Source organism: Dicentrarchus labrax, unplaced genomic scaffold (genome assembly GCF_905237075.1).
Source record: "Dicentrarchus labrax unplaced genomic scaffold, dlabrax2021, whole genome shotgun sequence".
NCBI lineage: Eukaryota > Metazoa > Chordata > Actinopteri > Moronidae > Dicentrarchus > Dicentrarchus labrax.
Window position 1 is genome coordinate 13,494,156 of NW_026136701.1, and position 24,181 is coordinate 13,518,336.

At 40.5% G+C, this 24,181-nt stretch overlaps 1 protein-coding gene across 1 annotated transcript in view; it reads right to left on the reverse strand.

The window, feature by feature from the left end:
* Positions 1 to 1,147: 1,147 nt before the first annotated feature.
* eif2b3 (eukaryotic translation initiation factor 2B, subunit 3 gamma) overlaps positions 1,148 to 24,181 on the reverse strand; it is a 32,515-nt gene continuing 9,481 nt past the window's right edge. The window contains exons 4-12 of the mRNA XM_051404521.1: positions 20,513 to 20,672; positions 20,272 to 20,383; positions 13,596 to 13,685; positions 10,892 to 11,028; positions 10,451 to 10,641; positions 9,828 to 9,890; positions 9,481 to 9,629; positions 5,661 to 5,764; positions 1,148 to 1,388 (exon numbers count right to left, since the gene is read on the reverse strand). Coding sequence (XP_051260481.1) covers positions 1,336 to 1,388; positions 5,661 to 5,764; positions 9,481 to 9,629; positions 9,828 to 9,890; positions 10,451 to 10,641; positions 10,892 to 11,028; positions 13,596 to 13,685; positions 20,272 to 20,383; positions 20,513 to 20,672 — 1,059 coding nt within the window. The 3' untranslated portion in view covers positions 1,148 to 1,335. The remainder of the gene's footprint in view (positions 1,389 to 5,660; positions 5,765 to 9,480; positions 9,630 to 9,827; positions 9,891 to 10,450; positions 10,642 to 10,891; positions 11,029 to 13,595; positions 13,686 to 20,271; positions 20,384 to 20,512; positions 20,673 to 24,181) is intronic.

Consider the following 24,181-nt stretch of genomic DNA (forward strand, 5'->3'; position numbering starts at 1 on the left):
TGTGCTTCCTCAACAACATATTTACTGTTGCACATTAGTTGTACATAAACATACTTCCAGGAGACTGGGTTGAACATTTTTTCTGTTTTACATGTCCAATAATGCAACTTTAACCCAGACACTCGTGTGTCTTAATAAAATTCCCTTTAAGGATGGAAATATGTGGAAAGTTAGATCTCTTCATTAACAAAGTTGTATGTTTAAATGTTTTGGGAACTGGGGATGAAAACATAGTTCACGACTCAAATGTTATTCTATAGCTGACATTAGTATAGATGAAAGCCACATTAGTCATTTTTTTCTGAAATAATCATAAAAACATGATTATCTAACTGACTAACAATCGCATCTTAAGGACAGTAGGGATGGAGGACATGACATCATAATCTCACACACACACATACACAGTAACAACACATAATCAGGCCACAAGAGACAGTCTAAATGACTCCTGCAAGGCCACAGACACAATAGGAAACAGAGGACATTAAATCACACACACACACACACACACCCGCACATACACACAAAGCACCCCCACAGACATCCCTGTCCTCTTCCTCTTCCTTCGTGACTAAGGAACTTCAAACCTGTAATTTAAGAAATGCTCTGCCGAAGGAATGCAATAAATCTTGTGACAGCAAAGGGAGCAGAGAGGGAAAGAAGAGGAGAAAAAAGAAAGAAAAGTGTTAGGCGCGAGTCAGTTTCCTCCTCTGCTGTGTTCGTGTGAGTGTGTGTGAGGGTGGGGTGTCGGTGTTAACTGATACAGGATCAAGCTGGGTGGTCCAGGGCCTACACATACACCATTTTTGTGTACAAATAAACTTAACCCCCACGCCATTGTGGTCTCCCCTCCCACTGCTTTTTTTCTCCATCTCTGGTCTTCACAGCTGCACAGTGTGCACGTGTAAACACCCATGCACATTCGAACGTGTACGTGTCTGTTCCACACTGCCAAACTGGGGAATCAGAGCAATTGAGACCTGCTATTAGGAAACAGTAATGATCTGATAATAACTAGTGTGGTAAAACAATTACAGAGATCTACCTAGAACAGACAAGTCAAAGCGATGAAGACCTATCACTAAAATTCCTATGAGATGAAGATATCACAAAAAAAAACAAAAAAAACCCACCAACATACTGATTAATGGGTTGAAGCACTTGTCTTTATTTGGACACAATGTACAAAAAAAGCTTATGAGAAGAGAGTGTAGAACCGCCAAGCAGCGTCTAGGCTTCTGATGGGTCAGTCAGCCAGTAAATTAGTTGTCATTTGCATTTTTCTGCTCTCTGACTGGTTAATAAGAGGATGCCACTCCTTCCCCATAGGAGCTAGATCTCCATCAGCTGGTCCGTTCCAACGATGACCTCGTTAGTCCTCTCAGCTGAAGGAGAGAGAGAAATGTGTTAATTCACACAGATTTTAAGCTCAAATCTCATGTTTTGATATATCTCTGAGGTTTAAGAAATCTGTAAGGCCCTTCAGGTTTATAAATCTCCCCTATAACACATTGGATAAACTAAAGTGGTCAAGCACTAGCTAGTCAAACAATGCTCCACAAGTTTTTAATCATTTCCAACTACTGCTACACACACAGCCCCATTTCAACCACATGTAGATACTGTTGTCTGTTAAAAAAGATTAGACAGGACAAAAATGAAATACAATGTTTCTTGAATATAAATATGGTGGTACAGTCAATAAACACCATTTTCACCAAACACATCTTAAAGGCATGCCAGCCATAACTGAATATGACTATTATTTATTGTGCCATCGGTCATAAAAAGCAGCTATTCATGGGATGCCGACATCTGAAAACAAAAAAACAAACAATCTGACCTACATAATAGTTAGAATGTGACTAGTGTCTGTGGAGCAAATTTGTGTTTTAGAAACTATTCTTGAGAATAAAATACAGATTGCAGACATAAAGGACCATACCACTAGTTCTATCCCATTAAAAGTACTGAATGTTGTTTTTGACTGCCAGTAATGCTGTGGAGCGGTGGTTTTATGAGTGGGTCCCCAAATAGGCTACGTCATATACATTAATGCCTCTGTTTTCATGCAATTTTGCATCGTTGGTGGCAATAACGTGCAAAGAACGGTGGCAATGAGCCCGCAAAGGCAGTGAAGAAGAGGGCTGCTAGCTGGCAAACATGAATGTAAACAATTCACAGTTTTAAATATTCAAAAAATTGGCCTCTGAAATGTTTTATGAGAAAGGAAAAATATTCAACACGTCTGTTAGACCTTGAGGAAACACAAAATGGGTTCTGTTGAGAAACACTGAATGCGAGCATAAACATTACTCCACTGGGCAACTTTATTATTGACCGAGTGCATCGTGGTATGCAAACTTTGAGTTGGCTGCCAAACAGTACTGCATTAGCAGACTGAGTTATCAGAAAATAAAACCTACAAGATAAACAATAATCAAACATGGATGTCGTTAAAATTATCTTTTGGTAGTTTCAGGCATTCAAAAATTGTTGTTTGGCAGCTCACTGTCAACTGTTGGATGCCGGAGTTTCCTCCAGTACATCAGAAAGGAGAGTTTTCAAAATAGTTCTTTGCTTGCAACTTCGTTACAGGACAAAACTTTAAAGGCACTGAAGTGTTTACTTTGAAAAGGACCAGTGTGTAGGATTTAGTGGCAATCTGAAATTGCAGACTGCAATCAACTGGCCTTCCAAGCATGTAGGAGAAAACTGGTGGACTTGGAAGAGGACCCGCTCACTCTGTATATAAAAACTGCTCATTCTAAGGTCACACAAACACAGTGATTCTTATTTTCAGGTGATTGTACGCTAATGAAAACATACATATGAATATTATATTCAATTACCGTCGATAGATCCTCCTGAATGTTACTGGACATTTAATTGAATACCCATTAAGTGATTTTGATACCATACTGAATTGAATGGAAAACAGTGGCTGCCTAGCAGGTATGAGACAAATGTAAATGCAATTTGTAGTTAATGGGCTACAACGTGCACACCCACTGATGGTGCTTTCATTTATTTGAAAACCAGAATATTCAGTGTGGTAAGACTTATATCACCCTGGCCGCTACCTGAACCTCACGAAAAGAAATCGATGATGCTTGAAACTGAGTATGCCAGCATTTTCTCACTATCTCTCAACAAAGTTCAGCATGAGGAGAGCAGACGCCGCTCCTCCCTACATCCCTCCATCCCTCCATCTCCGAGCATCGGTACTGATCCAAAGCAAACGGTGGCACAGAGTAATGTTCCATCCACACAGACAGGTTTTAGTGTGAAGGAATCTGTTGCTCAAAATGAGTTTATCCTCTGCCGTGTGGAGGGGAGGACAAATGGAGCATGGGACAGCAGGAGAGGGAGTGACTGGAGAGAAAGGGAGGAAAGGTTTTTTGGGCCTGTTGATTCACCAGTAACTAATTTAGTGTTTAAATGTATTCAGACTACATATTTACATATTTCTCCTGCTGGGCCAGTGATAATATGCGTGTCCAACTCTGACCCAAATGAAAAAATGAAAGAGTGAAAAAAGCCATATGTTCATGGCTGAACTGTTTTGTAAGCTCTTTTTCTCACCAAATATAATTGAGTGTCAGGTAAACAGTTTAATGTAATCAGGATGCACCATTAGATAAGAACATAGTGTCAGTGTGTACTTGTCTGCAATGTATGTCCACTGTTTTAATGCATACATATGTGTGTATTTATAAAAGCACCTAGAGGAGAGGTATGGATCTTTTAAATATCAACACCTGACAGACCTGTATCTGTGCGTGTGTTGCGTGTGTGTATGTGTGTGTGTGTGTGGCTAACTGGCAGGGTGGTCCATAGCTGCTAACAGCTTCAGCAGTAGAGTGGGTGTGTAATGTCTTTAGCAGCCTACAGTCAGCCAGCTAGATTGGAGACAATACTGTGCTTTCTTACAATAGGATATAAAGTAAACGGGGGAGCAGGTTTATCTTCAGTGCAATGTATATATAATAATCCAAGCTGACCCAATAAACTCGTCTGGCTGATGATGATTCTTCTGAAACATTATTTAACATGTATTAAACTCTCATAGGTTTGCTTTTATTTCTTCTGACTCCACTCAGGGTGAAATGGATTTTGATATCCAGCACATGTGCCAGAAAGTTAATGTGCCAAATTTGTATAATCCTCAACAAACTCTATGGTTATATCCCCTCTTCAGTAATAGAAGAAGGGTCCTTCTTCTCTTGCTCTTCCTGAGGTTTCTTTCCTTTTTGTTCTCCTTGTTGTATCCAAGTTGAGAATAAAAGACTGTTGTATGCTGTAGGTATATTGAAAGGGCTGAGGAAAAACATGTGGTTTTTGGCTATTTAAATACATTTGAAAATATACAGTAGATCTCTTTTGAAATGTCTTTTAATTGTATAAAATTAATAAAAAGAGAAATACGATAAAAACATTATTGTGTCTGTGTCTCAGTGGCAGTAAGAGTGACAGTGACAAACAGATTTCTGTCCATCGAAGACAAGTAGGCTGGAACTTTTCAATTGTGAGACTGAACTTCGTATTTACAGTATATTCAAAACAATTACGCAACCAGGGGTCCAAGTTTCCAGTGTTCAATAACATAATGTTAGCAACTGCTGGCCGGTGGATGAAACGTTGAAAAAAAAAAAAAGAAAAAAAAAAAGTGATCTGCTGCAGTGATCTCAACGGTTTCAAACATTTTTAGTCACAAGTTTAGCTCAAATTCACACTGTTGTCACTTAGAGCACCCTGTTGTTCACTCAATTAGGCTGCTCAGTCTGGTAGCCGAGCTCAGTCTCTTTTTCTATATGTGTGTGTGTGTGTGTGTGTGTGTGTGTGTGTGTGTGTGTGTGTGTGTGTGTGTGTGTGTGTGTGTGTGTGTGTGTGTTGGATGTGGCTGGAGGCTGCTGCTGTTGAATTCCGGGTGGTCCTGTTCTGGCCCTGCTCTCTAACCTCTCCATCAATGTGACACACACACGCACGCACGCACGCACACACGCACGCACACACACACACACACACACACACACACACACACTCACACAGCTAGCTTTGGGGACAAGAGGATTAAGGAAATAAAAAATAAAAAATCTCTGACAAATCTCTCTATCACACAGACTTCAGAATTAAGAATCTTTCCTAGTTGGCTTGAACGCTTGGCACTTACAGATACCCCACACACACACACACACACACACACACACACACACACACACACACACACACACACACACACACACACACACACTCTAACACCATATCTGACTCAGCTGCAGAGAACTGATGGGGGTGGACAAAATAACAGGAACATGGACGTTATAAGCTTTAACAGCTTTTATTTACAAAGTTGTTGAATGGTGTTATAATGTAAGACGGTTCTGTTACTCTCCAATCTTTCTTTATTCTTTTTATTTCTTTCAATGTCCAGCTGATTTAATGTGGGGATGTAAAATGGTCAACTACTGTTTGTTTCGCTGCGTAAAATTCCTAATATGCTAAAATGTATATTCAGTTGGACTCTGGGTAATGAGACAAGAGAGGTTGCTGACCAAGGCATAATGTGCTGACAATTACTTTAGAATATAATTAAAACAATAAAACATTTGGGGGCCATTACTTTGTTGTGTTGTGTTTATGACAGTGGAGCTCACCCTCTTGTTCGATCCGTTGTCCGTTTCCCACCAGACAGTATTTGAGGTCCGCTCCTCGGCCAATGACAGCATTACTGCAGATCACGCTGCCCTGGATGTTACATCTGGAAATGACAAACACAAATTACATTAATCACATTCAGCTTTTATTTTCCATTAGTGGTTCCAAACTTGGGTGTTGGGACTCCCCATGGGTCCCCAAGATGAATCTGAAAGCTTAAAAAAAGAGCAATAGAAATAACACTTTCACCTCTTTTGGACTCTAAAAGCCTTTCAAGTGAAACAATCTGAGAAGCAAAAATCATAATTCACGTACTCATTAAGGCCATAACCAGTAATGTGTGAGAAGATATTGCTTCATTTTAAGGCATCACAAGGAAAAGACATTGGGAACCACTGGTCTATAGGCTACATACTATACTGATATTAACTGACGCCAGACCTCCAATAAATGCTACCTTAATAAAGGTTTAATGTTCAATTTTTGTTTTCGAGACATGTTGATTCAACAACAAAGGGAAAAAAAATCCACAAATTCATCAATAATGAAACATTCACAGCCACTTAATAATATCCCTAAACCTACTACATACAGACCTGAAAGTGGTTAGCCAGTGACTCATTTCTGGTACCGACTGATATCCGACAAACTAATTAAAGATTTATATTTAGCTGGGATCGGTTTGGTCGTGTTAAAACATGATTTTTCCGACTCTGCTGTTTGCTCTTTGGGCCCGCTGGAGATTCGAACATGTTTATGGTTCACATTCTGTTTTCTTCCTTGTACTTTATTTACACATGGGCACGTACACACAGTTAAGAACATTCATACTGGGAGCTGCCCAGTGCAGCCACAGCCTTCCACTGTTCAGCTTCTCCACTCGCACAGTTGTGGAGTCAGTGCCACACTGGAGGTCAAACTGACAGTAGGAACATTCAGCCCGTTTCCCCATCAGGGATCCTCCCACCTGCCCCGAACACTCAAACATATCCAATCAACTGAACTTAATGACGTGACATTAGCATATATATTAAAGAACAACAGCAGCCAGCACTGTGTGCACGTGTGTGTGTGTGTGTCAAGACATTGTTGGCCCTGTGCTGCAGTCCCACCTGAGCTGGCGCTGCCAACCCACCGTGCACGCTCACATTCAGCCAAACCATCACCATAAAATTCTTGGAGGGGAGACACAGACAGTCTTGACACAGACAGTGTGTGTCCAGTGTCGGCTAACCGTTGAGGGCGTGTATATGTAAGTGTGTGTGTTAGAGACTGTGTGTTTCAGTAGCTTGGGGAGCCCGGTGGAGAACACATGTTGGTCTTGCCCAGGCAGTGACGCACACACACTTGGCCCCTCTGCACCTCACACACACAGACAGGTTTGTATTGGCCCATTCTATTCAGGTGGTTAGGCCTGGAGGGAGAGGGAGAAAAGAGTGTGTGTGTGTCTGTGTCTGTGTGGCTGTGTGTGTGTGTGTGTGTGTGTGTGTGTGTGTGTGTGTGTGTGCAAGTGACTACCTAGGAGGTGGCGGTGGTAGTTGGTGATGGGAGATTACAAGATTCAGAGTTTTGTAACATTAGAGAGAGAGGGAGAGAGAGACCACCAAAGAAGCTTCGGAGCTGAAACACCACTAATTACTAACACCAGGGCTCCTCCTTGCCATGACCCCCCATCCTCCCTCTCTCTCTCTCTCTCTCTCTCTCTCTCTCTCTCCCCCTCAAACACACATACACACACACACACACACCCACACACACACACACATCTACACACACACACACACACACACACACGTCAACCCCCACCTCCTGTGCCAACCCCCCCTGTAAAGTTGACCCCTACTATCCCCCTTCCCAAACACGCAGCGCTTTGTCAACAAGTTCTGGTCAGCTCCAAACAAAGAAACCAGAAATGCGAGGGGTTTCTGCGACATGGCCGGGGTCTGCTAATCCCCTCACACTGGCTCTTTCTTTCCTTCTTTCTCCTTCCTTCTTATGTCCTCAAAAAAAAAAAGAAAAGAAAGAATTGCAATTTCTTTCTTGCGTGCTAGCTTGCTTTCCCCTGGCTTCTTTCTTCCCTTCTCCCATCTCTCTCGTTCTTTCATGTTCTTTGTGCGTGCACCTACATGGGCATGATGAGGGTCCCCATGCTGGCTGGCTGGGGTCCCTGAAAGGCTTAAGAAGAGATGGAGAGAGACAGAAAGAGAGTGAGAGGAGAGAGATGACGTTGAGGCCTTGATGGAGAGAAAAGAGAGGGAGGAGTAAGAAATTGAGATAAAAGAAAAGGAGCCTGTGAATGAGTGCATTAAAATCCAGACTTGAGGCCAAGATGAGTCTCTTTCTACCAGTTTCTGGCTAAGAGACTGAGCAGATCAATCTACATGCTTATTCTACAGTAGCTACTGGCAGTCTCAGTACAAGTTGTCTTTTATTGAAACAAAGCAGTCAATGTTGACTACTTAGACTACTGGCTACATTTGACAAGCCTCATGTGCAAAAACATGGCTGACAATGATGTATCACTAGTTTTAGCCCTTCGCAAGTGAAATCATAATGTGGCAAACACAATGTCTGAGTCTGTTATTCCTTTCAGGTTCATTCCAATGATATTTCAGCTGAAAAGAAGCAGACATTTAGTAAAGAAAAGCGTAGTATTTTGAGCACATCCTTTGGAAGTTTTCTGAACGGATGAATTATTGCATCCAAATCATATATATTATATATATATATATATATATATATATATATATATATATATATATATATATATATTAATTAAGGTAAGCAAATCTTGTAATAAAGTTCACTAACCCGCCTTACAAACTAATGCTGTGCATACAAACTTTCTTCAAATGCACACAACTATTAGAGATCCCAAAGTTTCTTAAGATACATAATTTATCGAATGTGTACAAATAGATGTACAAGACGTCTAGAACATTTTGGTATGAATATTTCCTTGTAAATATTATACGGCCACTTTAAGCTAGAAAAAGGAGAAATGTCTGTTAAAGGGTTAGCCTAATAAATAACGCAGAGAATTATCAAATAGCCCAGACTCTTGCTGTCAAGACCTTTCAAGCTCCCGCAGTGTTCCACAAATTCCATAACCAGTGGGAAACTTAGTATAGGCGAGTAAATTAGCGGTTAAATGAAATATATGGATGTTGTGTGTTTCAGTTCAGCAGCTTTGTGTTTGTTTGGAACTGATCTCTGGCTGGTTGCACACCAATAGTTGCATTGTTAACTCAGCGCTCCCTGTTTGACCCCATAGAGCACAGAAAACAAAACCTGTTACACCTCCCATCAACCGACACACACATGCACAAGCATCTGCCTGACACACACACACACACGTTTGCACACAGGGGCACCTAGAAAATTCAATGGAAAGATATGCAATGAATGAAGAAGTAGGCATACCACTGCTTTTACATATGAAAACCAAACAGTTTTAACAAAAAACAGAGGGAATGTTTTGGGGGTGGTGAAACACATAAATGGAATTACAAAATGTTAAGTCATGTACAAATATGAAAATTTGAATGGAGATAAAAGGTGTTCAATACCAGTTTTTTTCCTGGCAACATGTGATCACTCATCTTAATTTGAAATATCTGTTTACCAAATTCCGCTTTGCCTCACACTGTATATGCATGTGCTAACTGAACACCAAACAAAAGCCGATGTGAGGATTAAACTTTATAAACATGCTTTGACAGCGAAATTATTTTTCAGGCTATACTAAGATGTTCGCAGAAGCACTTCAAAGCACATGTCAGCATGTGTTTATGTGTGTACAGATGTGTGTGTTCTCACCCCTCCTCGATGGTAACCCCGTGCATGATGATAGAGTTGGTGACTTTGACCTTCTCTTTGACAGTGGTGGAGTTTCCAATGGTGGACCGCTTTATGGAAGTCTTATCTGCTACCTGGCACAGTGCTCCGATGATACTGTCTGATCCCATCTGAGGACAGAGCGAACATGCACACACAAACAGTAACATTACTCAAACATGGATATACACACGGGCCTCTTCAATGATGGTGAAATGCAAATTAGACTCTGAGAGATGATAGAGTGAGCTGCGATACAGAACTGTTAGTAAAAAAAAAAAGAGGGAAATGTAAGATAACAGAAAATATGGATCCGGCCAACTATATACCTGACATCTTTCAGAAATGACAGCCGATGGGTGGACTGCTGGCTCTTCAAACAGCTTTGGGGCCTAGTAGGGAGAAGACAGAAGAGAGGGAGACATAAAATAAAAGCCTATGAAAGAACAGAAAGATGATTAAATGCCTTCAATTATCTCTCAGGAGGAATTAGGCCATACAACATTCAAATAAACATGCAATTTTGCATTAAATGGAACTGGCAAAATAGAAGTAGCATTAAGTGAAATATGAAAATGCAATATGAAAAATAAAAAGTAAAAAAAAATAGCACAAAAAATACATAATTTTGCACAAAGTGATATCAGCAATTAGCATTTTTTGACCAATGAACAGTCCAAAACTTACAATACTGTTATATAAGACGAAGAAAAACAGCCAATTGTCACACTTACGTGGCTGGAAGCAAAGAATGTTTGCTATTTTTGCTTGAAACAATAAATCGATTATTGATGCATTTGAGTTGACCAATCTTTGCAGTTCTAATACTTATGTAATGAAATTAAAGCCATGCATACATCTAGAATCATAAAACTGAACTCCCTCCAAACATACTCCATCACACATGTTCAGAACAAAAACCCTCGAAGGAGCAGGCTAGTGTCTGACTTACCAGTCGGTTCGCTTCTATGTAAGCAGCTAAAGTGTTGACACGGTAGCAAAGGCCCTCGTCCATAATGTGAACGTAGCAGCGGAGTTTTCCTCCGTGGTAAGCCTCACTCATGTCCCCGCGGTGGTCATTCCAACAAGAGCGCTCCTGGGCCAGCTTGAGGAGAGGCTCATCTCTTGATGAGATGAGGAGCTCTGGAAAATAAAAAGAGAGAAAGAGAAAGAGAGGCAGGACGAAGGAGTTAAAATGATGATACATACACAGTGTTTTGGGGGATTTTGTGTGCTTTAAAAAATAGTTTTTTACTTTTTTTGTCAGCTTGATTCAAGGTCTATGTCTGTTTTCATTTTGAGCAAAAGCCAAACCTACATACTCTCCATGCTGATGGCTTACAAATGACGTGGGTCATTGTGGGTTACAGTGCAGTTAAGTGCAACTACTGACCGTGGTTTGTAGAGCCGTCATTCTTGATCTGGTTCTGATCCTCTGTGTCATCTTTGACTTTCTGACTGTTGATTGTTTTGGAAAACTGCTTCCGCACCAAATACGGTAACAACTCACCCCGGATTGATGAGATGGACCTACAATACAAGAACATACAACAAGATTTCAATGTGCCGTGGATGTTAAGCATACTACAAAGTCATCAGTATCATACATTAGCGATGAAGTCAATAATCCTGATTTAATGTGCTGTCTTTAGATAGCGGTACGCTTCCTAATCGTCACTTGGTAAAGAAAACTGTGAGTAAAAAACTAAATGAACAAGTGAGGAAAATAGTTTGTGAGGGAGCCCCCTTCTGTAAACATAGAAAAGACAGCTGAGATGATTAACAAATTTACCTTGCAATTATTTGACTGCATGATTTTTCCAAATTTACTTCCTCTTTAACTTGTAATGTTCTTGGCAAATGCTTTGGAGTCATTTGTGCTTTAAATCTGATTCTATATCATCAGAGAGGAAAAGGCCAAGGGTGTGCCAGAAACCGGCACTACTTTGAAGAAAATCTCCTAAAATGAATATATAGATTCATTCATTTATCCACTGCAGTTAAAGTTCACACACTACTAAATCTTGGTTATGTAATAATTTGGAGGGTGCATTAGACTCAATAAATTACAATCAACAGTCAGTTAGAGTTAGAATATAAATGTATGTTAATGAAATAAATGTAAGTGAATGATGTATAATGTATTAAAAATAAAGTAATGACAACTAGCAATTCAGGTTCTTATGAGTTTGAAAAACAACACAGATAAAACGTCAGGTCTCTCTCTGCTATATCAGGAGCTAATTTCTTCTTCCTTCTCTTTGCACTGTGCTATGCTCAGTGTTCCTCTCCACCACCCCACACACCCCCCCGCCCCCCCTTTACTTGCCCTCTCTTACTTTCTTTTAAAGGGAGATTAGAATTTCCATCTGAATGACAGGAGAAAAACAACAGTTACTCTGTCCATTTCTCTCCTTGAGCAAGAGACAGAGAAAGAGCATGGAGGAGAAAGGAAGAGAGAGAGAGAGATGAGCTGTGAAAAGAAAGTCCAAGAAAAGAACTGAAGAAAGAAATGAGTCATCTAACAAGAGATGATATATGGAGGGGGCAGAGTGTGCGTTAGTGATGTAATGACGTAAGATTTATATCTACATCTCTATGGCAAATTACTATGTTCAAGTGTGCCCCTCGTCTTAACCAAAAATATTCAGTAGAAGAGAGTTTGTTGGCCTGGTTTTGGATTTATTTATGTATCAAATAAAACTTGCATGGTAAAGATACCCTCCATTTAAAATAGTTAAAATGTAAAACTGGGCAACAGATTTCCACACTCTAACCTCCAGCCAAGCACCCACTTTCTCATCACCACCCTGTTTTGAGAAGTGTGATGCTGTGCTGTTCCTGAGCTTGCAACCTTGCCTGGAATGCATCTGGATCTAATCCCATCCTTATCAAACACGCTTCATATTTTTGTCTTTTAATGTGCTCCCCCAGATCTCCTTTTCAAGTGTGCACAGTTTGCCAAAAACCTATGATGATTGTTTGGAAATGATGAGTTAGGACATCATCTGAAAATATATTGTCTAGAGAGCAGAAGATCTCACCATATCTCTATAACATGCTTGGTGAATATAAGTTAAATCGCATCAGTTGGCTTTATGGGCAGTGCGAAGTGAAGCGCTATGGATTTTTTTTTTTAAGTTGCTGCCTTGGTGTTGGTGACTGGACTATTGGCCTTGGCAGAGGTCTGTTCTTTCCCGGTGCCCTTCTAGTTCAATATGTTTTCTGGCCACAAGCAGTGATTGGATGACAGATGGATGTCTACTGTGATGACAAGCGGCTCGGACAGATTTTTTTCCAAACCTACCTTATCTTGTCTTATTTTCCTTCTTTTTCTGCAAATCATGCCTCCCTTAAGATCACTCTATGGCCTTAACTTTATAAATTACAGCATTTTATTCAGTTCCAATCTTTCTATTCTTGTCAATGCATCTTATAATGGTAAAGGTAAGAACGTGCTTGAAAAACACAGTGATTTATTTACAGAAATAGAAAAACTACAAAAAAAAATTAAAATGGTGAAAACACCTGAGGAGAAATAACTAAATTTTCTATATCCATACATTATTTTCGTTCATACTTTGTTATGGCCTTGAATCATGAGGTGACTATATTGTTACACCCCTACTCAATACCATTATGTTATTATCAACACCAGCTTTAAACACTTTAATACAAGCCAATGCCATACAGATCATATAGATCTTTGAGTATTCAGAGTCTAACCATGCATCTATTGCCCGGGTAGTTACAGAAGGCTCCCTGTGACACTGCTTCACTTCAGAGGCTAAAGGCCTAACAGCCTGCCTCAGTGACACATAGTAAAACAAATTAACACCTCGCTAGAATACCCTGCTAACAGGACCTTTCAAAGCCTTACACACCATGTAACCATGTTTAACACTTGCTACAGATTAAGCGGCAAATGTGAATGTCTGTTTGACTGTGTGGGTTCATGTCCAAGTGTATGTGTTTACTTAATATACATACTGCTCACACTGCAGAGAAAAATGTGTCATTTTCAGATGATATTTTTAAAGATTTAGGGTTATGTGTTCATTTCTATGTTCATAGTGAGAAATAAGTGAAGAACTCACTTGTTGTCAGCGAGAAAGTCCACCACTGCTTTTTTCAGACAGTAAAGGTGAGCGTCCACGAGGCCGGTTTTGATGTGCATCCTTGGATGTCTGAAAGTAAAAGAAAGATACAGAATCAAGAGAGGACAATTATATGAAAAATGGACTTTTTACATATTCATGAGGTTAGCTTGCTTTGCAAAAACTCACACAGCACAAGAAAATGAATCATCTATGACATTTTACACACAGAGATTGAAAGAAAATACATCAGAATTACCATTAGAATATGCATTTGTGGCGTCCTACCACTCTGCATACACGCACCAATTTCATGACACACAGCTTAACCCTGGCTGCTACTTGGAGGACAATTTGCTTTGATTCTTTTCATCACCTGCTGTTTTAATGTTTTATGTTTGCTTCTCATTTACTGAAAACCCTTTTAATTTACCTCCGCTTTGCACATAGGACAGGAACATTTGATGGAAACCAGACACAGCCATAGGCTTACATAAAAGTCAGAGAATAGTGACATCTGTCTATTGTCCTCTGTCAGCTACCATAGATGTCGCCCCAGTGAGCTGCTGCCATGAGACAGGTTTATGTTGACTGGGGGGCCACACTCGCACGCACGCACGCGCACGCACACACCACACACACACACACACACACACACACACACACACACACACACACACACACACACACACAGTGGCCAGAGTTTGAACATGTGACATTTATGAAGCGAGAACCAAAGAAAACCATTTTATCCTCCAGGTTTCAATAAACAAATCCACCCTCGCCCCTTCACCCTCTCCGACTACCCATCCTCCTCTTCCTCTGCCCTTTCAATCATTACATAATAAAAACAGCGGGGTGCATTGTTTCTAAAAAGGACCATACCACTGCTTTTACATGTTTTAGCCCATTTACTACAAATCACATATACCTTCCATTACTGCTAACCATTTTTCAAAGCATGCTGCTATGATTTAGATTTTTTAAGTTGTAAAAGCAGATTGATTTGAAAAGCCTGTGTCTCATTACCTCACAACAATAACGTAACTTTGACAGAATTAAAAGCAGACATGCTGCTCACTGTTCACAAAGATGTTCAGATCTGAGCAAGCGGATTTATAATCTTATACTGAAATCAATAGAAAACTAATGGCCCTGAGACTGCTGTGTTAATCAATCAAGACATCTGGGTGGTAGTCAAAACTAAAAAACTACAACTATTTTCCCCTCTGCCAGTAAGTATTCATGTAACACTACAGTTGTCTTAGGATGGTAATGTTTGTGTCAAAATTGTGCTTGCTTCACAAACACATAAAGTACAAATATCTTAAGCACTTTCATTGCTTTCTGGCACTGAGTGTTTAAGTCTTTGGAATGCTACAAGAGAGATTAACATGATTCTTCCAAAAGATGTTCCCTCATTTAGTATTTTGATGATGGTCGTGGGTTTTTCTTCTGACGTAACTTTCTACTTCAATTCAAAACCACTAATTGAGCGTGCTTATTCAGAAAACAGGTATTGGTTTAATTCAAAATCCATCTACAACGGGCATTGACATTGGGCGCCAGTCAATGACACTTGCAATCATATGCCTGGCTGCCACAACTCATCTTACTGGCAATGCCAAAAGCCTTCTATTTTTTCTGTCTGTCTTGAATCAGTCTCTCTCATTTGGACTCTTGATTGGATTCAAACCTTTTTGGACTCTAGCCCTGGTCCTGGTCTCGGACTCAACAAAGGCGGTCTTGCCTACAGAACTGACAGTAGTATTGCCCTATGTAAAAAATGCTTACATAAAGAGGATTGTAAGTGAAACAATGTTTTTTTGTTTTTCTCTGACAATATTTGGTGTCTTTTAATGATTTTCTGTTCATATTCAAAGTTGGAAACATTCCGCAATAAAGCCTGAATTGACAGAATAAAGGCTTAAAATAAATAAAAAAATAAAACTTATTTGCTGGGAGCACCTCTTACCATGTACATAGAAATGAGCAATAATGAATAAATAAATGTCATATAAAATATCTGCGATGACTCAGGAGAGGATATTGAAACTGGCTTGGGACTGAATAAAAAAATGAATGATAAAAAATATCAACTTGTCTACCTCTCCTCAGCTCATTTCCTTCCTCTCCCTTTTATCAAAAACTCCTTTCTACAATTCTCCAGCTCCCTCCTCTCCCCACCATTCATATCTCTCTCCCTCTCTTCACCAGTCTTGCAGTATAACTAGAGTGACTCAGGAGGATTGCTTGGTCACACATATTTTACAACCAGATGCTAAAAGCCATAAATCAAACTGTGTGTGTGTGTGTGTGTGTGTGTGTGTCCATCTGTGTTAAGGTATTTTATTCAAAAGCATAAAAACACATGTGCGTGCGCACACAGATACGCTCTGTAGGTGTTTGTCAAATGTATTTATTGATACAACCTTTCCCAGGTGTGTGCCTGTGCCTGTGTGTGCCTGTGCCTGTGTGTGTGTGTGTGTATCGTGAGCTTCAAGTGGAATTTATGTGTACAACCAACATGTGACATCATTGTTTGGCACCTGTGGGTGGCCAGGAGAGAGAAAGATGGGGACAGAGAGAGAGGGCAAGAGTAGCAACAGGTGCCCTTATTAGGGGTACCTGCTGTTGTTTTCTCACACATCAGCACTTGATTGGGACACTGACTGGGCTGCTGGTCTCTATTTTTTCCCCAACATGTAAAAATTCAGAAGCTATTCTTTTCCCCGACTTTGCAACAGGCTGCTCTTATTCATTACTGTGAAGTGACGGTGTGATGTGATCAAGCAACCAATCACCTGCTGAGCTGAATCAGACGGCTCCTGACCCATCTCCTCTTCTTATCAAAATATTTAAGATGTTCTACGCAGTCGCCTCAGCCTTTAGACACGTGGCCTGCTTATGTTCCAAGAACCTTAATAAGCCCAATATCGTATTTCATAAAGCTTCATTTAATTATTCTGACAGCAGCAGAGGCAATCTTTTTTTCCTTATTTCAGGCAAAGCATGGTGCCTCCACTATAAAACACTGTGAGAAACTCTACATTAGCAACTGCAACTATTACTGTGAATTTTTGGAGCAGAAAAGGGGAAAAAAAGCAAACGAATAACAAAAATAGCTTCAAGTGACATTATCAACAGCTGGTTTTAGTGGAGCAATCAACCAGTAAAAATTGCTGGGTCACAGGCATGATGATAAAGAAAGTGTAAAGTATAAGTGCTGCACCTAATGCAGAAAAGGCTTTGGGCAAAGTGGATGGTACCTCAGAGGGTGTGGTGATTAGACATGATCTCAGTCAATATCTATTAAACAGAGGTGCCAAAACAACCACCCAATTTTCTATAAAAAAAAAACTGTGTATGCAGGGCATGACAACCCACAATTCAGGGTAAGGAAAATACCAACAATGGCCCTACTTGCATCACTCCTTACACTGACACAAAAATATTGCCCTAACAGTTAATTCAAGCTAACCTTAAATCTTAAAACTTTTATTTTACTGAAATAGCACTAGTGAGTCTTAACCACTGAAACCAAAACCAAAAGAGCAAGAAACAAACATAGTTCTCATATATTTCTATTCAAAGATGGCATTACTCAGGTAATAAACTAGCATTTTGTTTTTCTTCAAACCCCCAAATCCAGACTCTCCTCATCTTTAATCCTAAACTAAATAGGACATTTTTTTAAGCATTACTAGTCCGTCTGATTCAAAACACTGAGCACTGGAAACATGCAACTTCTCTAGTTTACACTTTTTTGCAGAATCCAACAACAACAACCATCTTGCATTTCCCAAACAAGGGTAAACATCATGCTTTTCCTAACACCAGCATCATGTGATTTCTGGTTGCTGTGAGTGCTGTAGAGCTCAGTGTCAAGGGGAGCAGGAATTTAGTGCCTCTGCAGGCAAGGATGACTCAACCCTTGGATTAATGACTGACAACTAAAGTACCACTAAAGTCCTCAGTGGGAGAGAGGAGTCACATCTCTCTCGCTTTCAAACACACACAAACACACACAGCATAATGTCTTATTTAGTTACAACTAAAACCCCACAGCGGACGATGACTCAGACGCAGCAGATTGACTGTTAATACCCTCATTAGTCAGGTTTCCACTACAGAGCCAACAGAGCTGAAGGGCTTACGACTTACTCAGGGCATTCAACTATTGCTTCCAAAATAAAATGTGTGTGATTCCCTTAATACCATGCTAGTCTAATAGATGTTTTCTTAATTGACCTGACTTGCACATCTGAACCTGTGTTATAAGCCTGAAGTGCACATGGTTCAGTCCGAAACACATATAACCACAACATCTTTGCTTGACAAATGAAAGTTAATCGATCAGTAAAATGGTTAGGTAAATTTTCTGACCACCGACTAATTGATTAATTGACTAATTGTTTCAAGCCTAATCTTTATGTTATATATCAGAAATGATAAGTTACAGAAAAAGGGACATGAAATCCAAACTGACAACTGGTTAGCTCACAATCCTACCAAATGATTCAGAGGTTCTGACATTTAAAAAAAATATATATATAAAGAGCCAGCAAGAAAACAAATTTCCATGTAAAAAAAATAAAGCAAATGCACAAAAGTGATATACAAATAAATAAATAATAATAATAAATAAAAGATAATCATTTCTAACTAAATATACAGATAATAGAGTACAATTAAAAGTGAAATATACTTATTTTGTTATTGCATTAATGTAATCCTGACCTTTTGTTGTACTGCAAAGGAAGTTATTTAATTTTTGGAAGGTACAGCACATGTGGTATTTGTGTTGATTGGGTTTTAGCCCCTCTGTTTTGTGCCATCATTGCAAACAGATGCAAACAAACTCCTCGTCCAGTATCTTAAAAGGTCACTGCAGTTAAAATATGCTCCTCAAAAATGCTTGGCTGTTTTTATAATGATCTGAACTTCAAGACAAAAGAAAATATCACAAGCAACTACATTTACCACATGATGCATAAGCATTATAGTTAGATATGGATGTGATTTTATACTGACTGTAACTAATGATACTACCCAAACAGGAACCTCATTGGTTTCGCTTGAATCTCTCTCATGATCTGAACAATTTTGATTTCGAATCGGTCCATTAATACACAATCAACCACTCCTCCAGGCCTGCATCCAAAGGACTCTGACAGGTGGAGCTATAATGTACGAGGGGAAGCTCAGCTGGAGTCCTTTCACACCCTTTAAGCAATTTCCAGGTCAAACAATCTCACATGTGCAGAGTGTATTGAGCTAACACACCTCCACCATGTGGAAACACGTAGAGAAGGAGAGTAGACGAAAAATGACACAGGATGGAGGTTGAACAAGGATGGGAGGATGAATGAATGGATGGGTGGCTGATCGTACTGGGGGAAATAAATGAGGAGAGATGGCTGAAAGAACAAAGGGTGGGGGGGAAATAACTCTGCACCGACAACAAAAAAGACTTTTAACTGAGACAAAATATTATATTTTCATATTTGAACAAATTGACAGGCCCTGTGAAGAATTATGTGCTGTGTCAGCACCGAATCTGACTTGAGGCAAGAAATTCTTTGAAAATTAAATTTCTGGTGGTTTGGATCAAACTGCTGAGCACAAATGTTTCATGAATGAGGCAGTGTGCACATGTCAAGATTACAAAGGAAGAAACCTGTAGTGTATGTATGAAGTGCCCTTTGAGTGGACTGATGGGCAAACTAGTCAGATCTTGTAAATCCACCTGGGGCGGGTTATAAAAATCCAGAACTCCAGAAATACATTCTGTTATTACCGTAGGCGGTTAATACTGTATGTGGAGAGAATTTTAAAATCTGTTTCGTGTGGTTGTGTGACGTGCGTGTGTATAAATGATATGAGGTGATTTAAAAGTTATAAGTCTTTCAATGTAAGCCGTAAATGTTTAGCTGTGGGCTCATGTTTCCATAACACTGTGACAACGTGTGAGTGTTTTCTCTCAATCACTGTCCACCTCAAGGTTGTGTTACGTGTTTCTGTGTGTTCATATAAGCATTTCTGTGTGTGTAAGAGATAGAATATGTGTTTATATGTGTGTGTGTGTCTGAAGATTTCTCTGTGCAGGGAAGCATGCAAGCAGCTGCTCTGGCCCCCCTCTTATTGGCCAGAATTTACAGTGGCTTTGGCTCCATGAAGTATTTACGAGCTCCCAAAACACCCGCTCTCACACATACATGCATTTTAGGACTCGAAAACCTACCTAGAGTATTCTTCCTGTAACAAAAATCCCACACACCCGCCACAGAACCTTTAGCCTAAAACACACCGACTCGGATTAGAAACCAAAACATCTGCCCTCCTTACTACAAACTACAGATGTGCACAACATATTTATCAGTCAAACCCAAAACATCGACTTGGTACCGAACTATCAGTTCTCATGACATCCCTAGATATGAGTGATACATTTTAAGATGACAGATATCATTTCAGCCGGCAACAAGACAATGACTAATTAGATCAATGTTTAACAAAAAATGAAACTGTTGAGGATTGAGACACCTTAGGAGATGGCTATCTCAAAATGTAAACCAAACCCATCAAAAAGGATATATACAACTAGAGGTAAAGACACAAAATATGTTTTTGTAATTCGGATGAACCCGCCCTTCAGGACTTTTAAGTTACTTACTTCCTCATGATAGATTTTCTAATTGATAGCCCGTCCTCCAGATCGGCCTCATTGGCCATGAACAGCAGCCTCTTCCCTGACTGATCCACTCCCACAAAGTCTCTCTGCTCACCTGGGGAATAATACACAATATCTAATGTTAATAGAAAATAATAGAGGCTAACAGTAAGTGCTAACATCTACAGCAATCTATGCAAATAGTCTGTGATTCTAATCTCCTGTGATTCATTTTTCCTTTTACCTGTCTTTTTCTTGCCCTTCTGGCCCGGGACTGTCTCTGTGAATTCATGGGCTTTGCTCATTAGCATGGCCAGTGTTGCATTGTGGGCTCTGAACAGGTCAACCACTTCGTGAAGCGCCACGTCCGTTATCAGGTCACAACTCACCACCAGGATGTCCGTCTGAAGAGGGAAATTGAAAAGAAAGAGTAAATTAAGACAAAATGCCCATAACCTACTGGATCTTCTGGGATGAACTATTATCGCTTCACTAAGTAAAGAGATTTCAGGTTTCTGGCTTGTGCCTCATTTTGGAACAAAATCTTTCCACCTGTTGTGACTTTAAAGACATTTCCAATGTCACACCGCACGCGCACGCGCACGCACACACACACACACACACACACACACACACACACACACAGACACACACACAGACACACACACACACAAACACACACAAAAGCCCACAAAAACACAGACATTCATGACATAGAGTGTAAAGGGCAAGTTGTGTTTACAAAGTGAGGTTTGCTCAGTCACGACAGTCATCTCGGCATGCATGTAGACTATACATAAATTAATGTGGCGACAATGCTCCACATAAACACCTCAAGACATGAGAGCTTGGACTTTCAATAGTCATGACAGAAACTGGCTCATTGAGCAGGAATTTGGGACAAACATATAGACAGAGAGAGAGAAAGATGAAGGAATAACTGTTTTTTGGTCAACAGTGAGCTTTTCCAAGTTTAGCATTGCTTGTATATAAGCCAAACCCACACAAACACTTGTAGGGCCTGTGTTAAAGTGACTTAAACTCTGGTGACAGTGAATAATAAATCCTGCTTTGTTTCATTGCTTTTGTTTAACAATGTGTCTGTTTCTCCTCAGCTGATCCAATTCTGTTGTTTGAAAGTGTGCTGTATTACAAAAGGTTTGAATCCAAGTGTCCTTGTCATCCTCCAGCTGCATAAATACCGCTATATGTACGGTGACATAACAACAGTGAATGCAAACAAATAACTGAAAATGAAATGAAGCATATGCCAAGAGAAATGCAATATGTAATTAGGGAGAACTCAAAAACAACATTTTGAAGGAAACGGCAAACAGTAAACCTGTGTTTGCTAAATGGATCTGAAACCTTGCTCAACTCTTATGCTTATGTTTATACAATTCCCACCATCACCACAGACCAGGTCAGAGGACAGCTGAGGAAGCTCCGGCCCAGGAAAGCAGCAGGCCCGGGCAAAGTGTGTCCGAGACTACTGAAGACCTGCGCTGCAGAACTGGGGGAACCACTACAACGGATCTTCAACCTTAGCCTGCAGCTAGGGAGAGTGCCCACCCTCTGGAAGACATCCTGCATCGTTCCGTTTCCGAAGAAGAACAGGTCCAGCGAGCTGAATGACTTCAGACCGGTGGCACTCACTTCACACCTTATGAAGACGTTGGAGCGGCTCTTCCTCAGCCTCCTCAGACCCCAGGTACAACACGCTCAGGACCGCCTTCAGTTTGCGTACCAGCCAGATGTTGGTGTGGAGGATGCCATCCTCTACATGCTACACCGAGTCCACTCCCATCTGGATAAGGGAAGCGGCACAGTGAGGATTCTCTTCTTGGACTTCTCCAGTGCCTTTAATACCATCCAGCCCCCTATGCTTCAGGACAAACTGAACAGGATTGGATTGGACCCCCATCTGGTGGACTGGATCCACGATTACCTCACTGACAGGCCACAGTACGTCAGGCTGAAGGACACCACGTCTGAAACTGTGGTCAGCAGCACTGGAGCCCCCCAGGGCACAGTGCTGGCCCCTCTTCTCTTCACCCTGTACGTCTCAGACTTTTGTTACAACTCGGAGCTGTGTCACATACAGAAGTGCGCCGATGACACAGCCATCGTTGGGTGTATCAGGGGTGACAGAGAGGAGCAGTATCGGAGTCTGGCGGGGGACATTGCTCTCTGGTGTCACACTAACCACCTACAGCTCAACACCATTAAGACGAAGGAGCTGGTCATTGACTTTGGGAGGTCCAGACCAAGACCGAGACCAGTCCTGCTAGAGGGAGCTGAGGTGGAGGCTCATCATCAAATACATGCAAATACTTTGGGCTGTGGCTGGATAATAAACTGAACTGGACAACACACACCAGCCACCTGTACGGGAAGACACAAAGCAGGTTGTACTTCCTTAGGAGATTGCGGTCTTTCAACATCTGCAGCAAACTGCTGTGGATGTTTTACCAATCTGTGGTTGCCAGCGTCCTCTTCTACACTGTGGTGTGCTGGGGGGGGTCTGCATATCCAAGAAGGACAACTCCAGACTGGATAAACTGATCAGGCGGGCCGGCTCTGTGGTCGGCATGAAGCTGGACTCACTGGTGATGGTGGCAGAGAGGAGGACACTGGACAAACTGCTGGACATTATTGACAACCAGAGGAGCCTGTTCAGTGAAAGGCTGCTCCTTCCCAAGTGTAGGACCAACAGACTCAAGAACTCATTTGTCCCTCATGCCATCATACTCTACAACTCCTCACTTGGGGGGAGGAGGAAATAGGGTAAAGAGGACAGAAGGGAAGGAGTGGTAGTCACTCACTGTGCAATAATAATCTACTCACATACATACCTGGACACTCTTCTTCTTTTTGTGCAATAACTTAATCCACTGCTTAAGTGCAATAATTTAATTTAACTGCTAATTTCTGCTAATGTCATTTATCCACTGTATAATAACACAATGCCATATACAGTCCTATATATGTATCTATATTTATCCTCTATACAGTTCTCTACATTTATTTGATTTGATTTTACTTGAATTTTATTTTACTTTTATTCTTATCTCTACCTTCTATATTTAGCTAAGAGTTTATTGTTTACTGTTTATTGTTTACTTTCTATATTTAGCTAAGAGTTTATTGTTTATATTATACTGTATTTTTTTATACCTCTTTTAATTTGTATACCAGTGTTTTGTAAGCTGCTGGAAATTCAATTTCCTTGAGGGAGTCATCCCAAAGGGATCAATAAAGTGAAGTCTAAGTCTAAGTCTGCTCTAGTTGTAATTTTCCAGATATTGTTTCAAGGACCTAAGTGCTTGACAGACATATCTGTTGTTTTAATTTTTCAGCCTGTGTGAGTGAGTAAAATAAATCTTCAACCTCAAACCTTGCATATATCCAAATATGTTTGTATCCAGTCCAGGTTTATTTTTATCTATCATTCCCCTGGCAGAAACTGACTTACCCAGAACAACAAGCTGGGCTGGCTGGCTTTGAGCACCTTCCTATGAACTGGTCTAAAAACAGCACAGCTCTAACATCACAACGACAAAGAAAACAAGGATCTCTGTGCTTGATTTCCAAAACTCAAATGACAAAAAACACACTCCTTTTTAAAATGCGAGCTATTTTCAGCATTGTAGCTATGTAATAATATATATATCAATGTAGGTCTTTAACTGTATGTCAGCTTGTGAATTCCACAGACATATCACTTACTCTACCACCAACGGCCTAGATCGGTCATTTTAACTCGCCTCCGATGATGCTACATGTCTGTGTGTGTGTGTGTGTGTGTGTGTGTGTGTGTGTGTATGTATGTTTACATGTGGGTGTGTCCACATTTGTGTGTCTGTGTGTGGTATCCATCTGTCCGTCCAGTGATGAAGGCTGTCAGCATGAG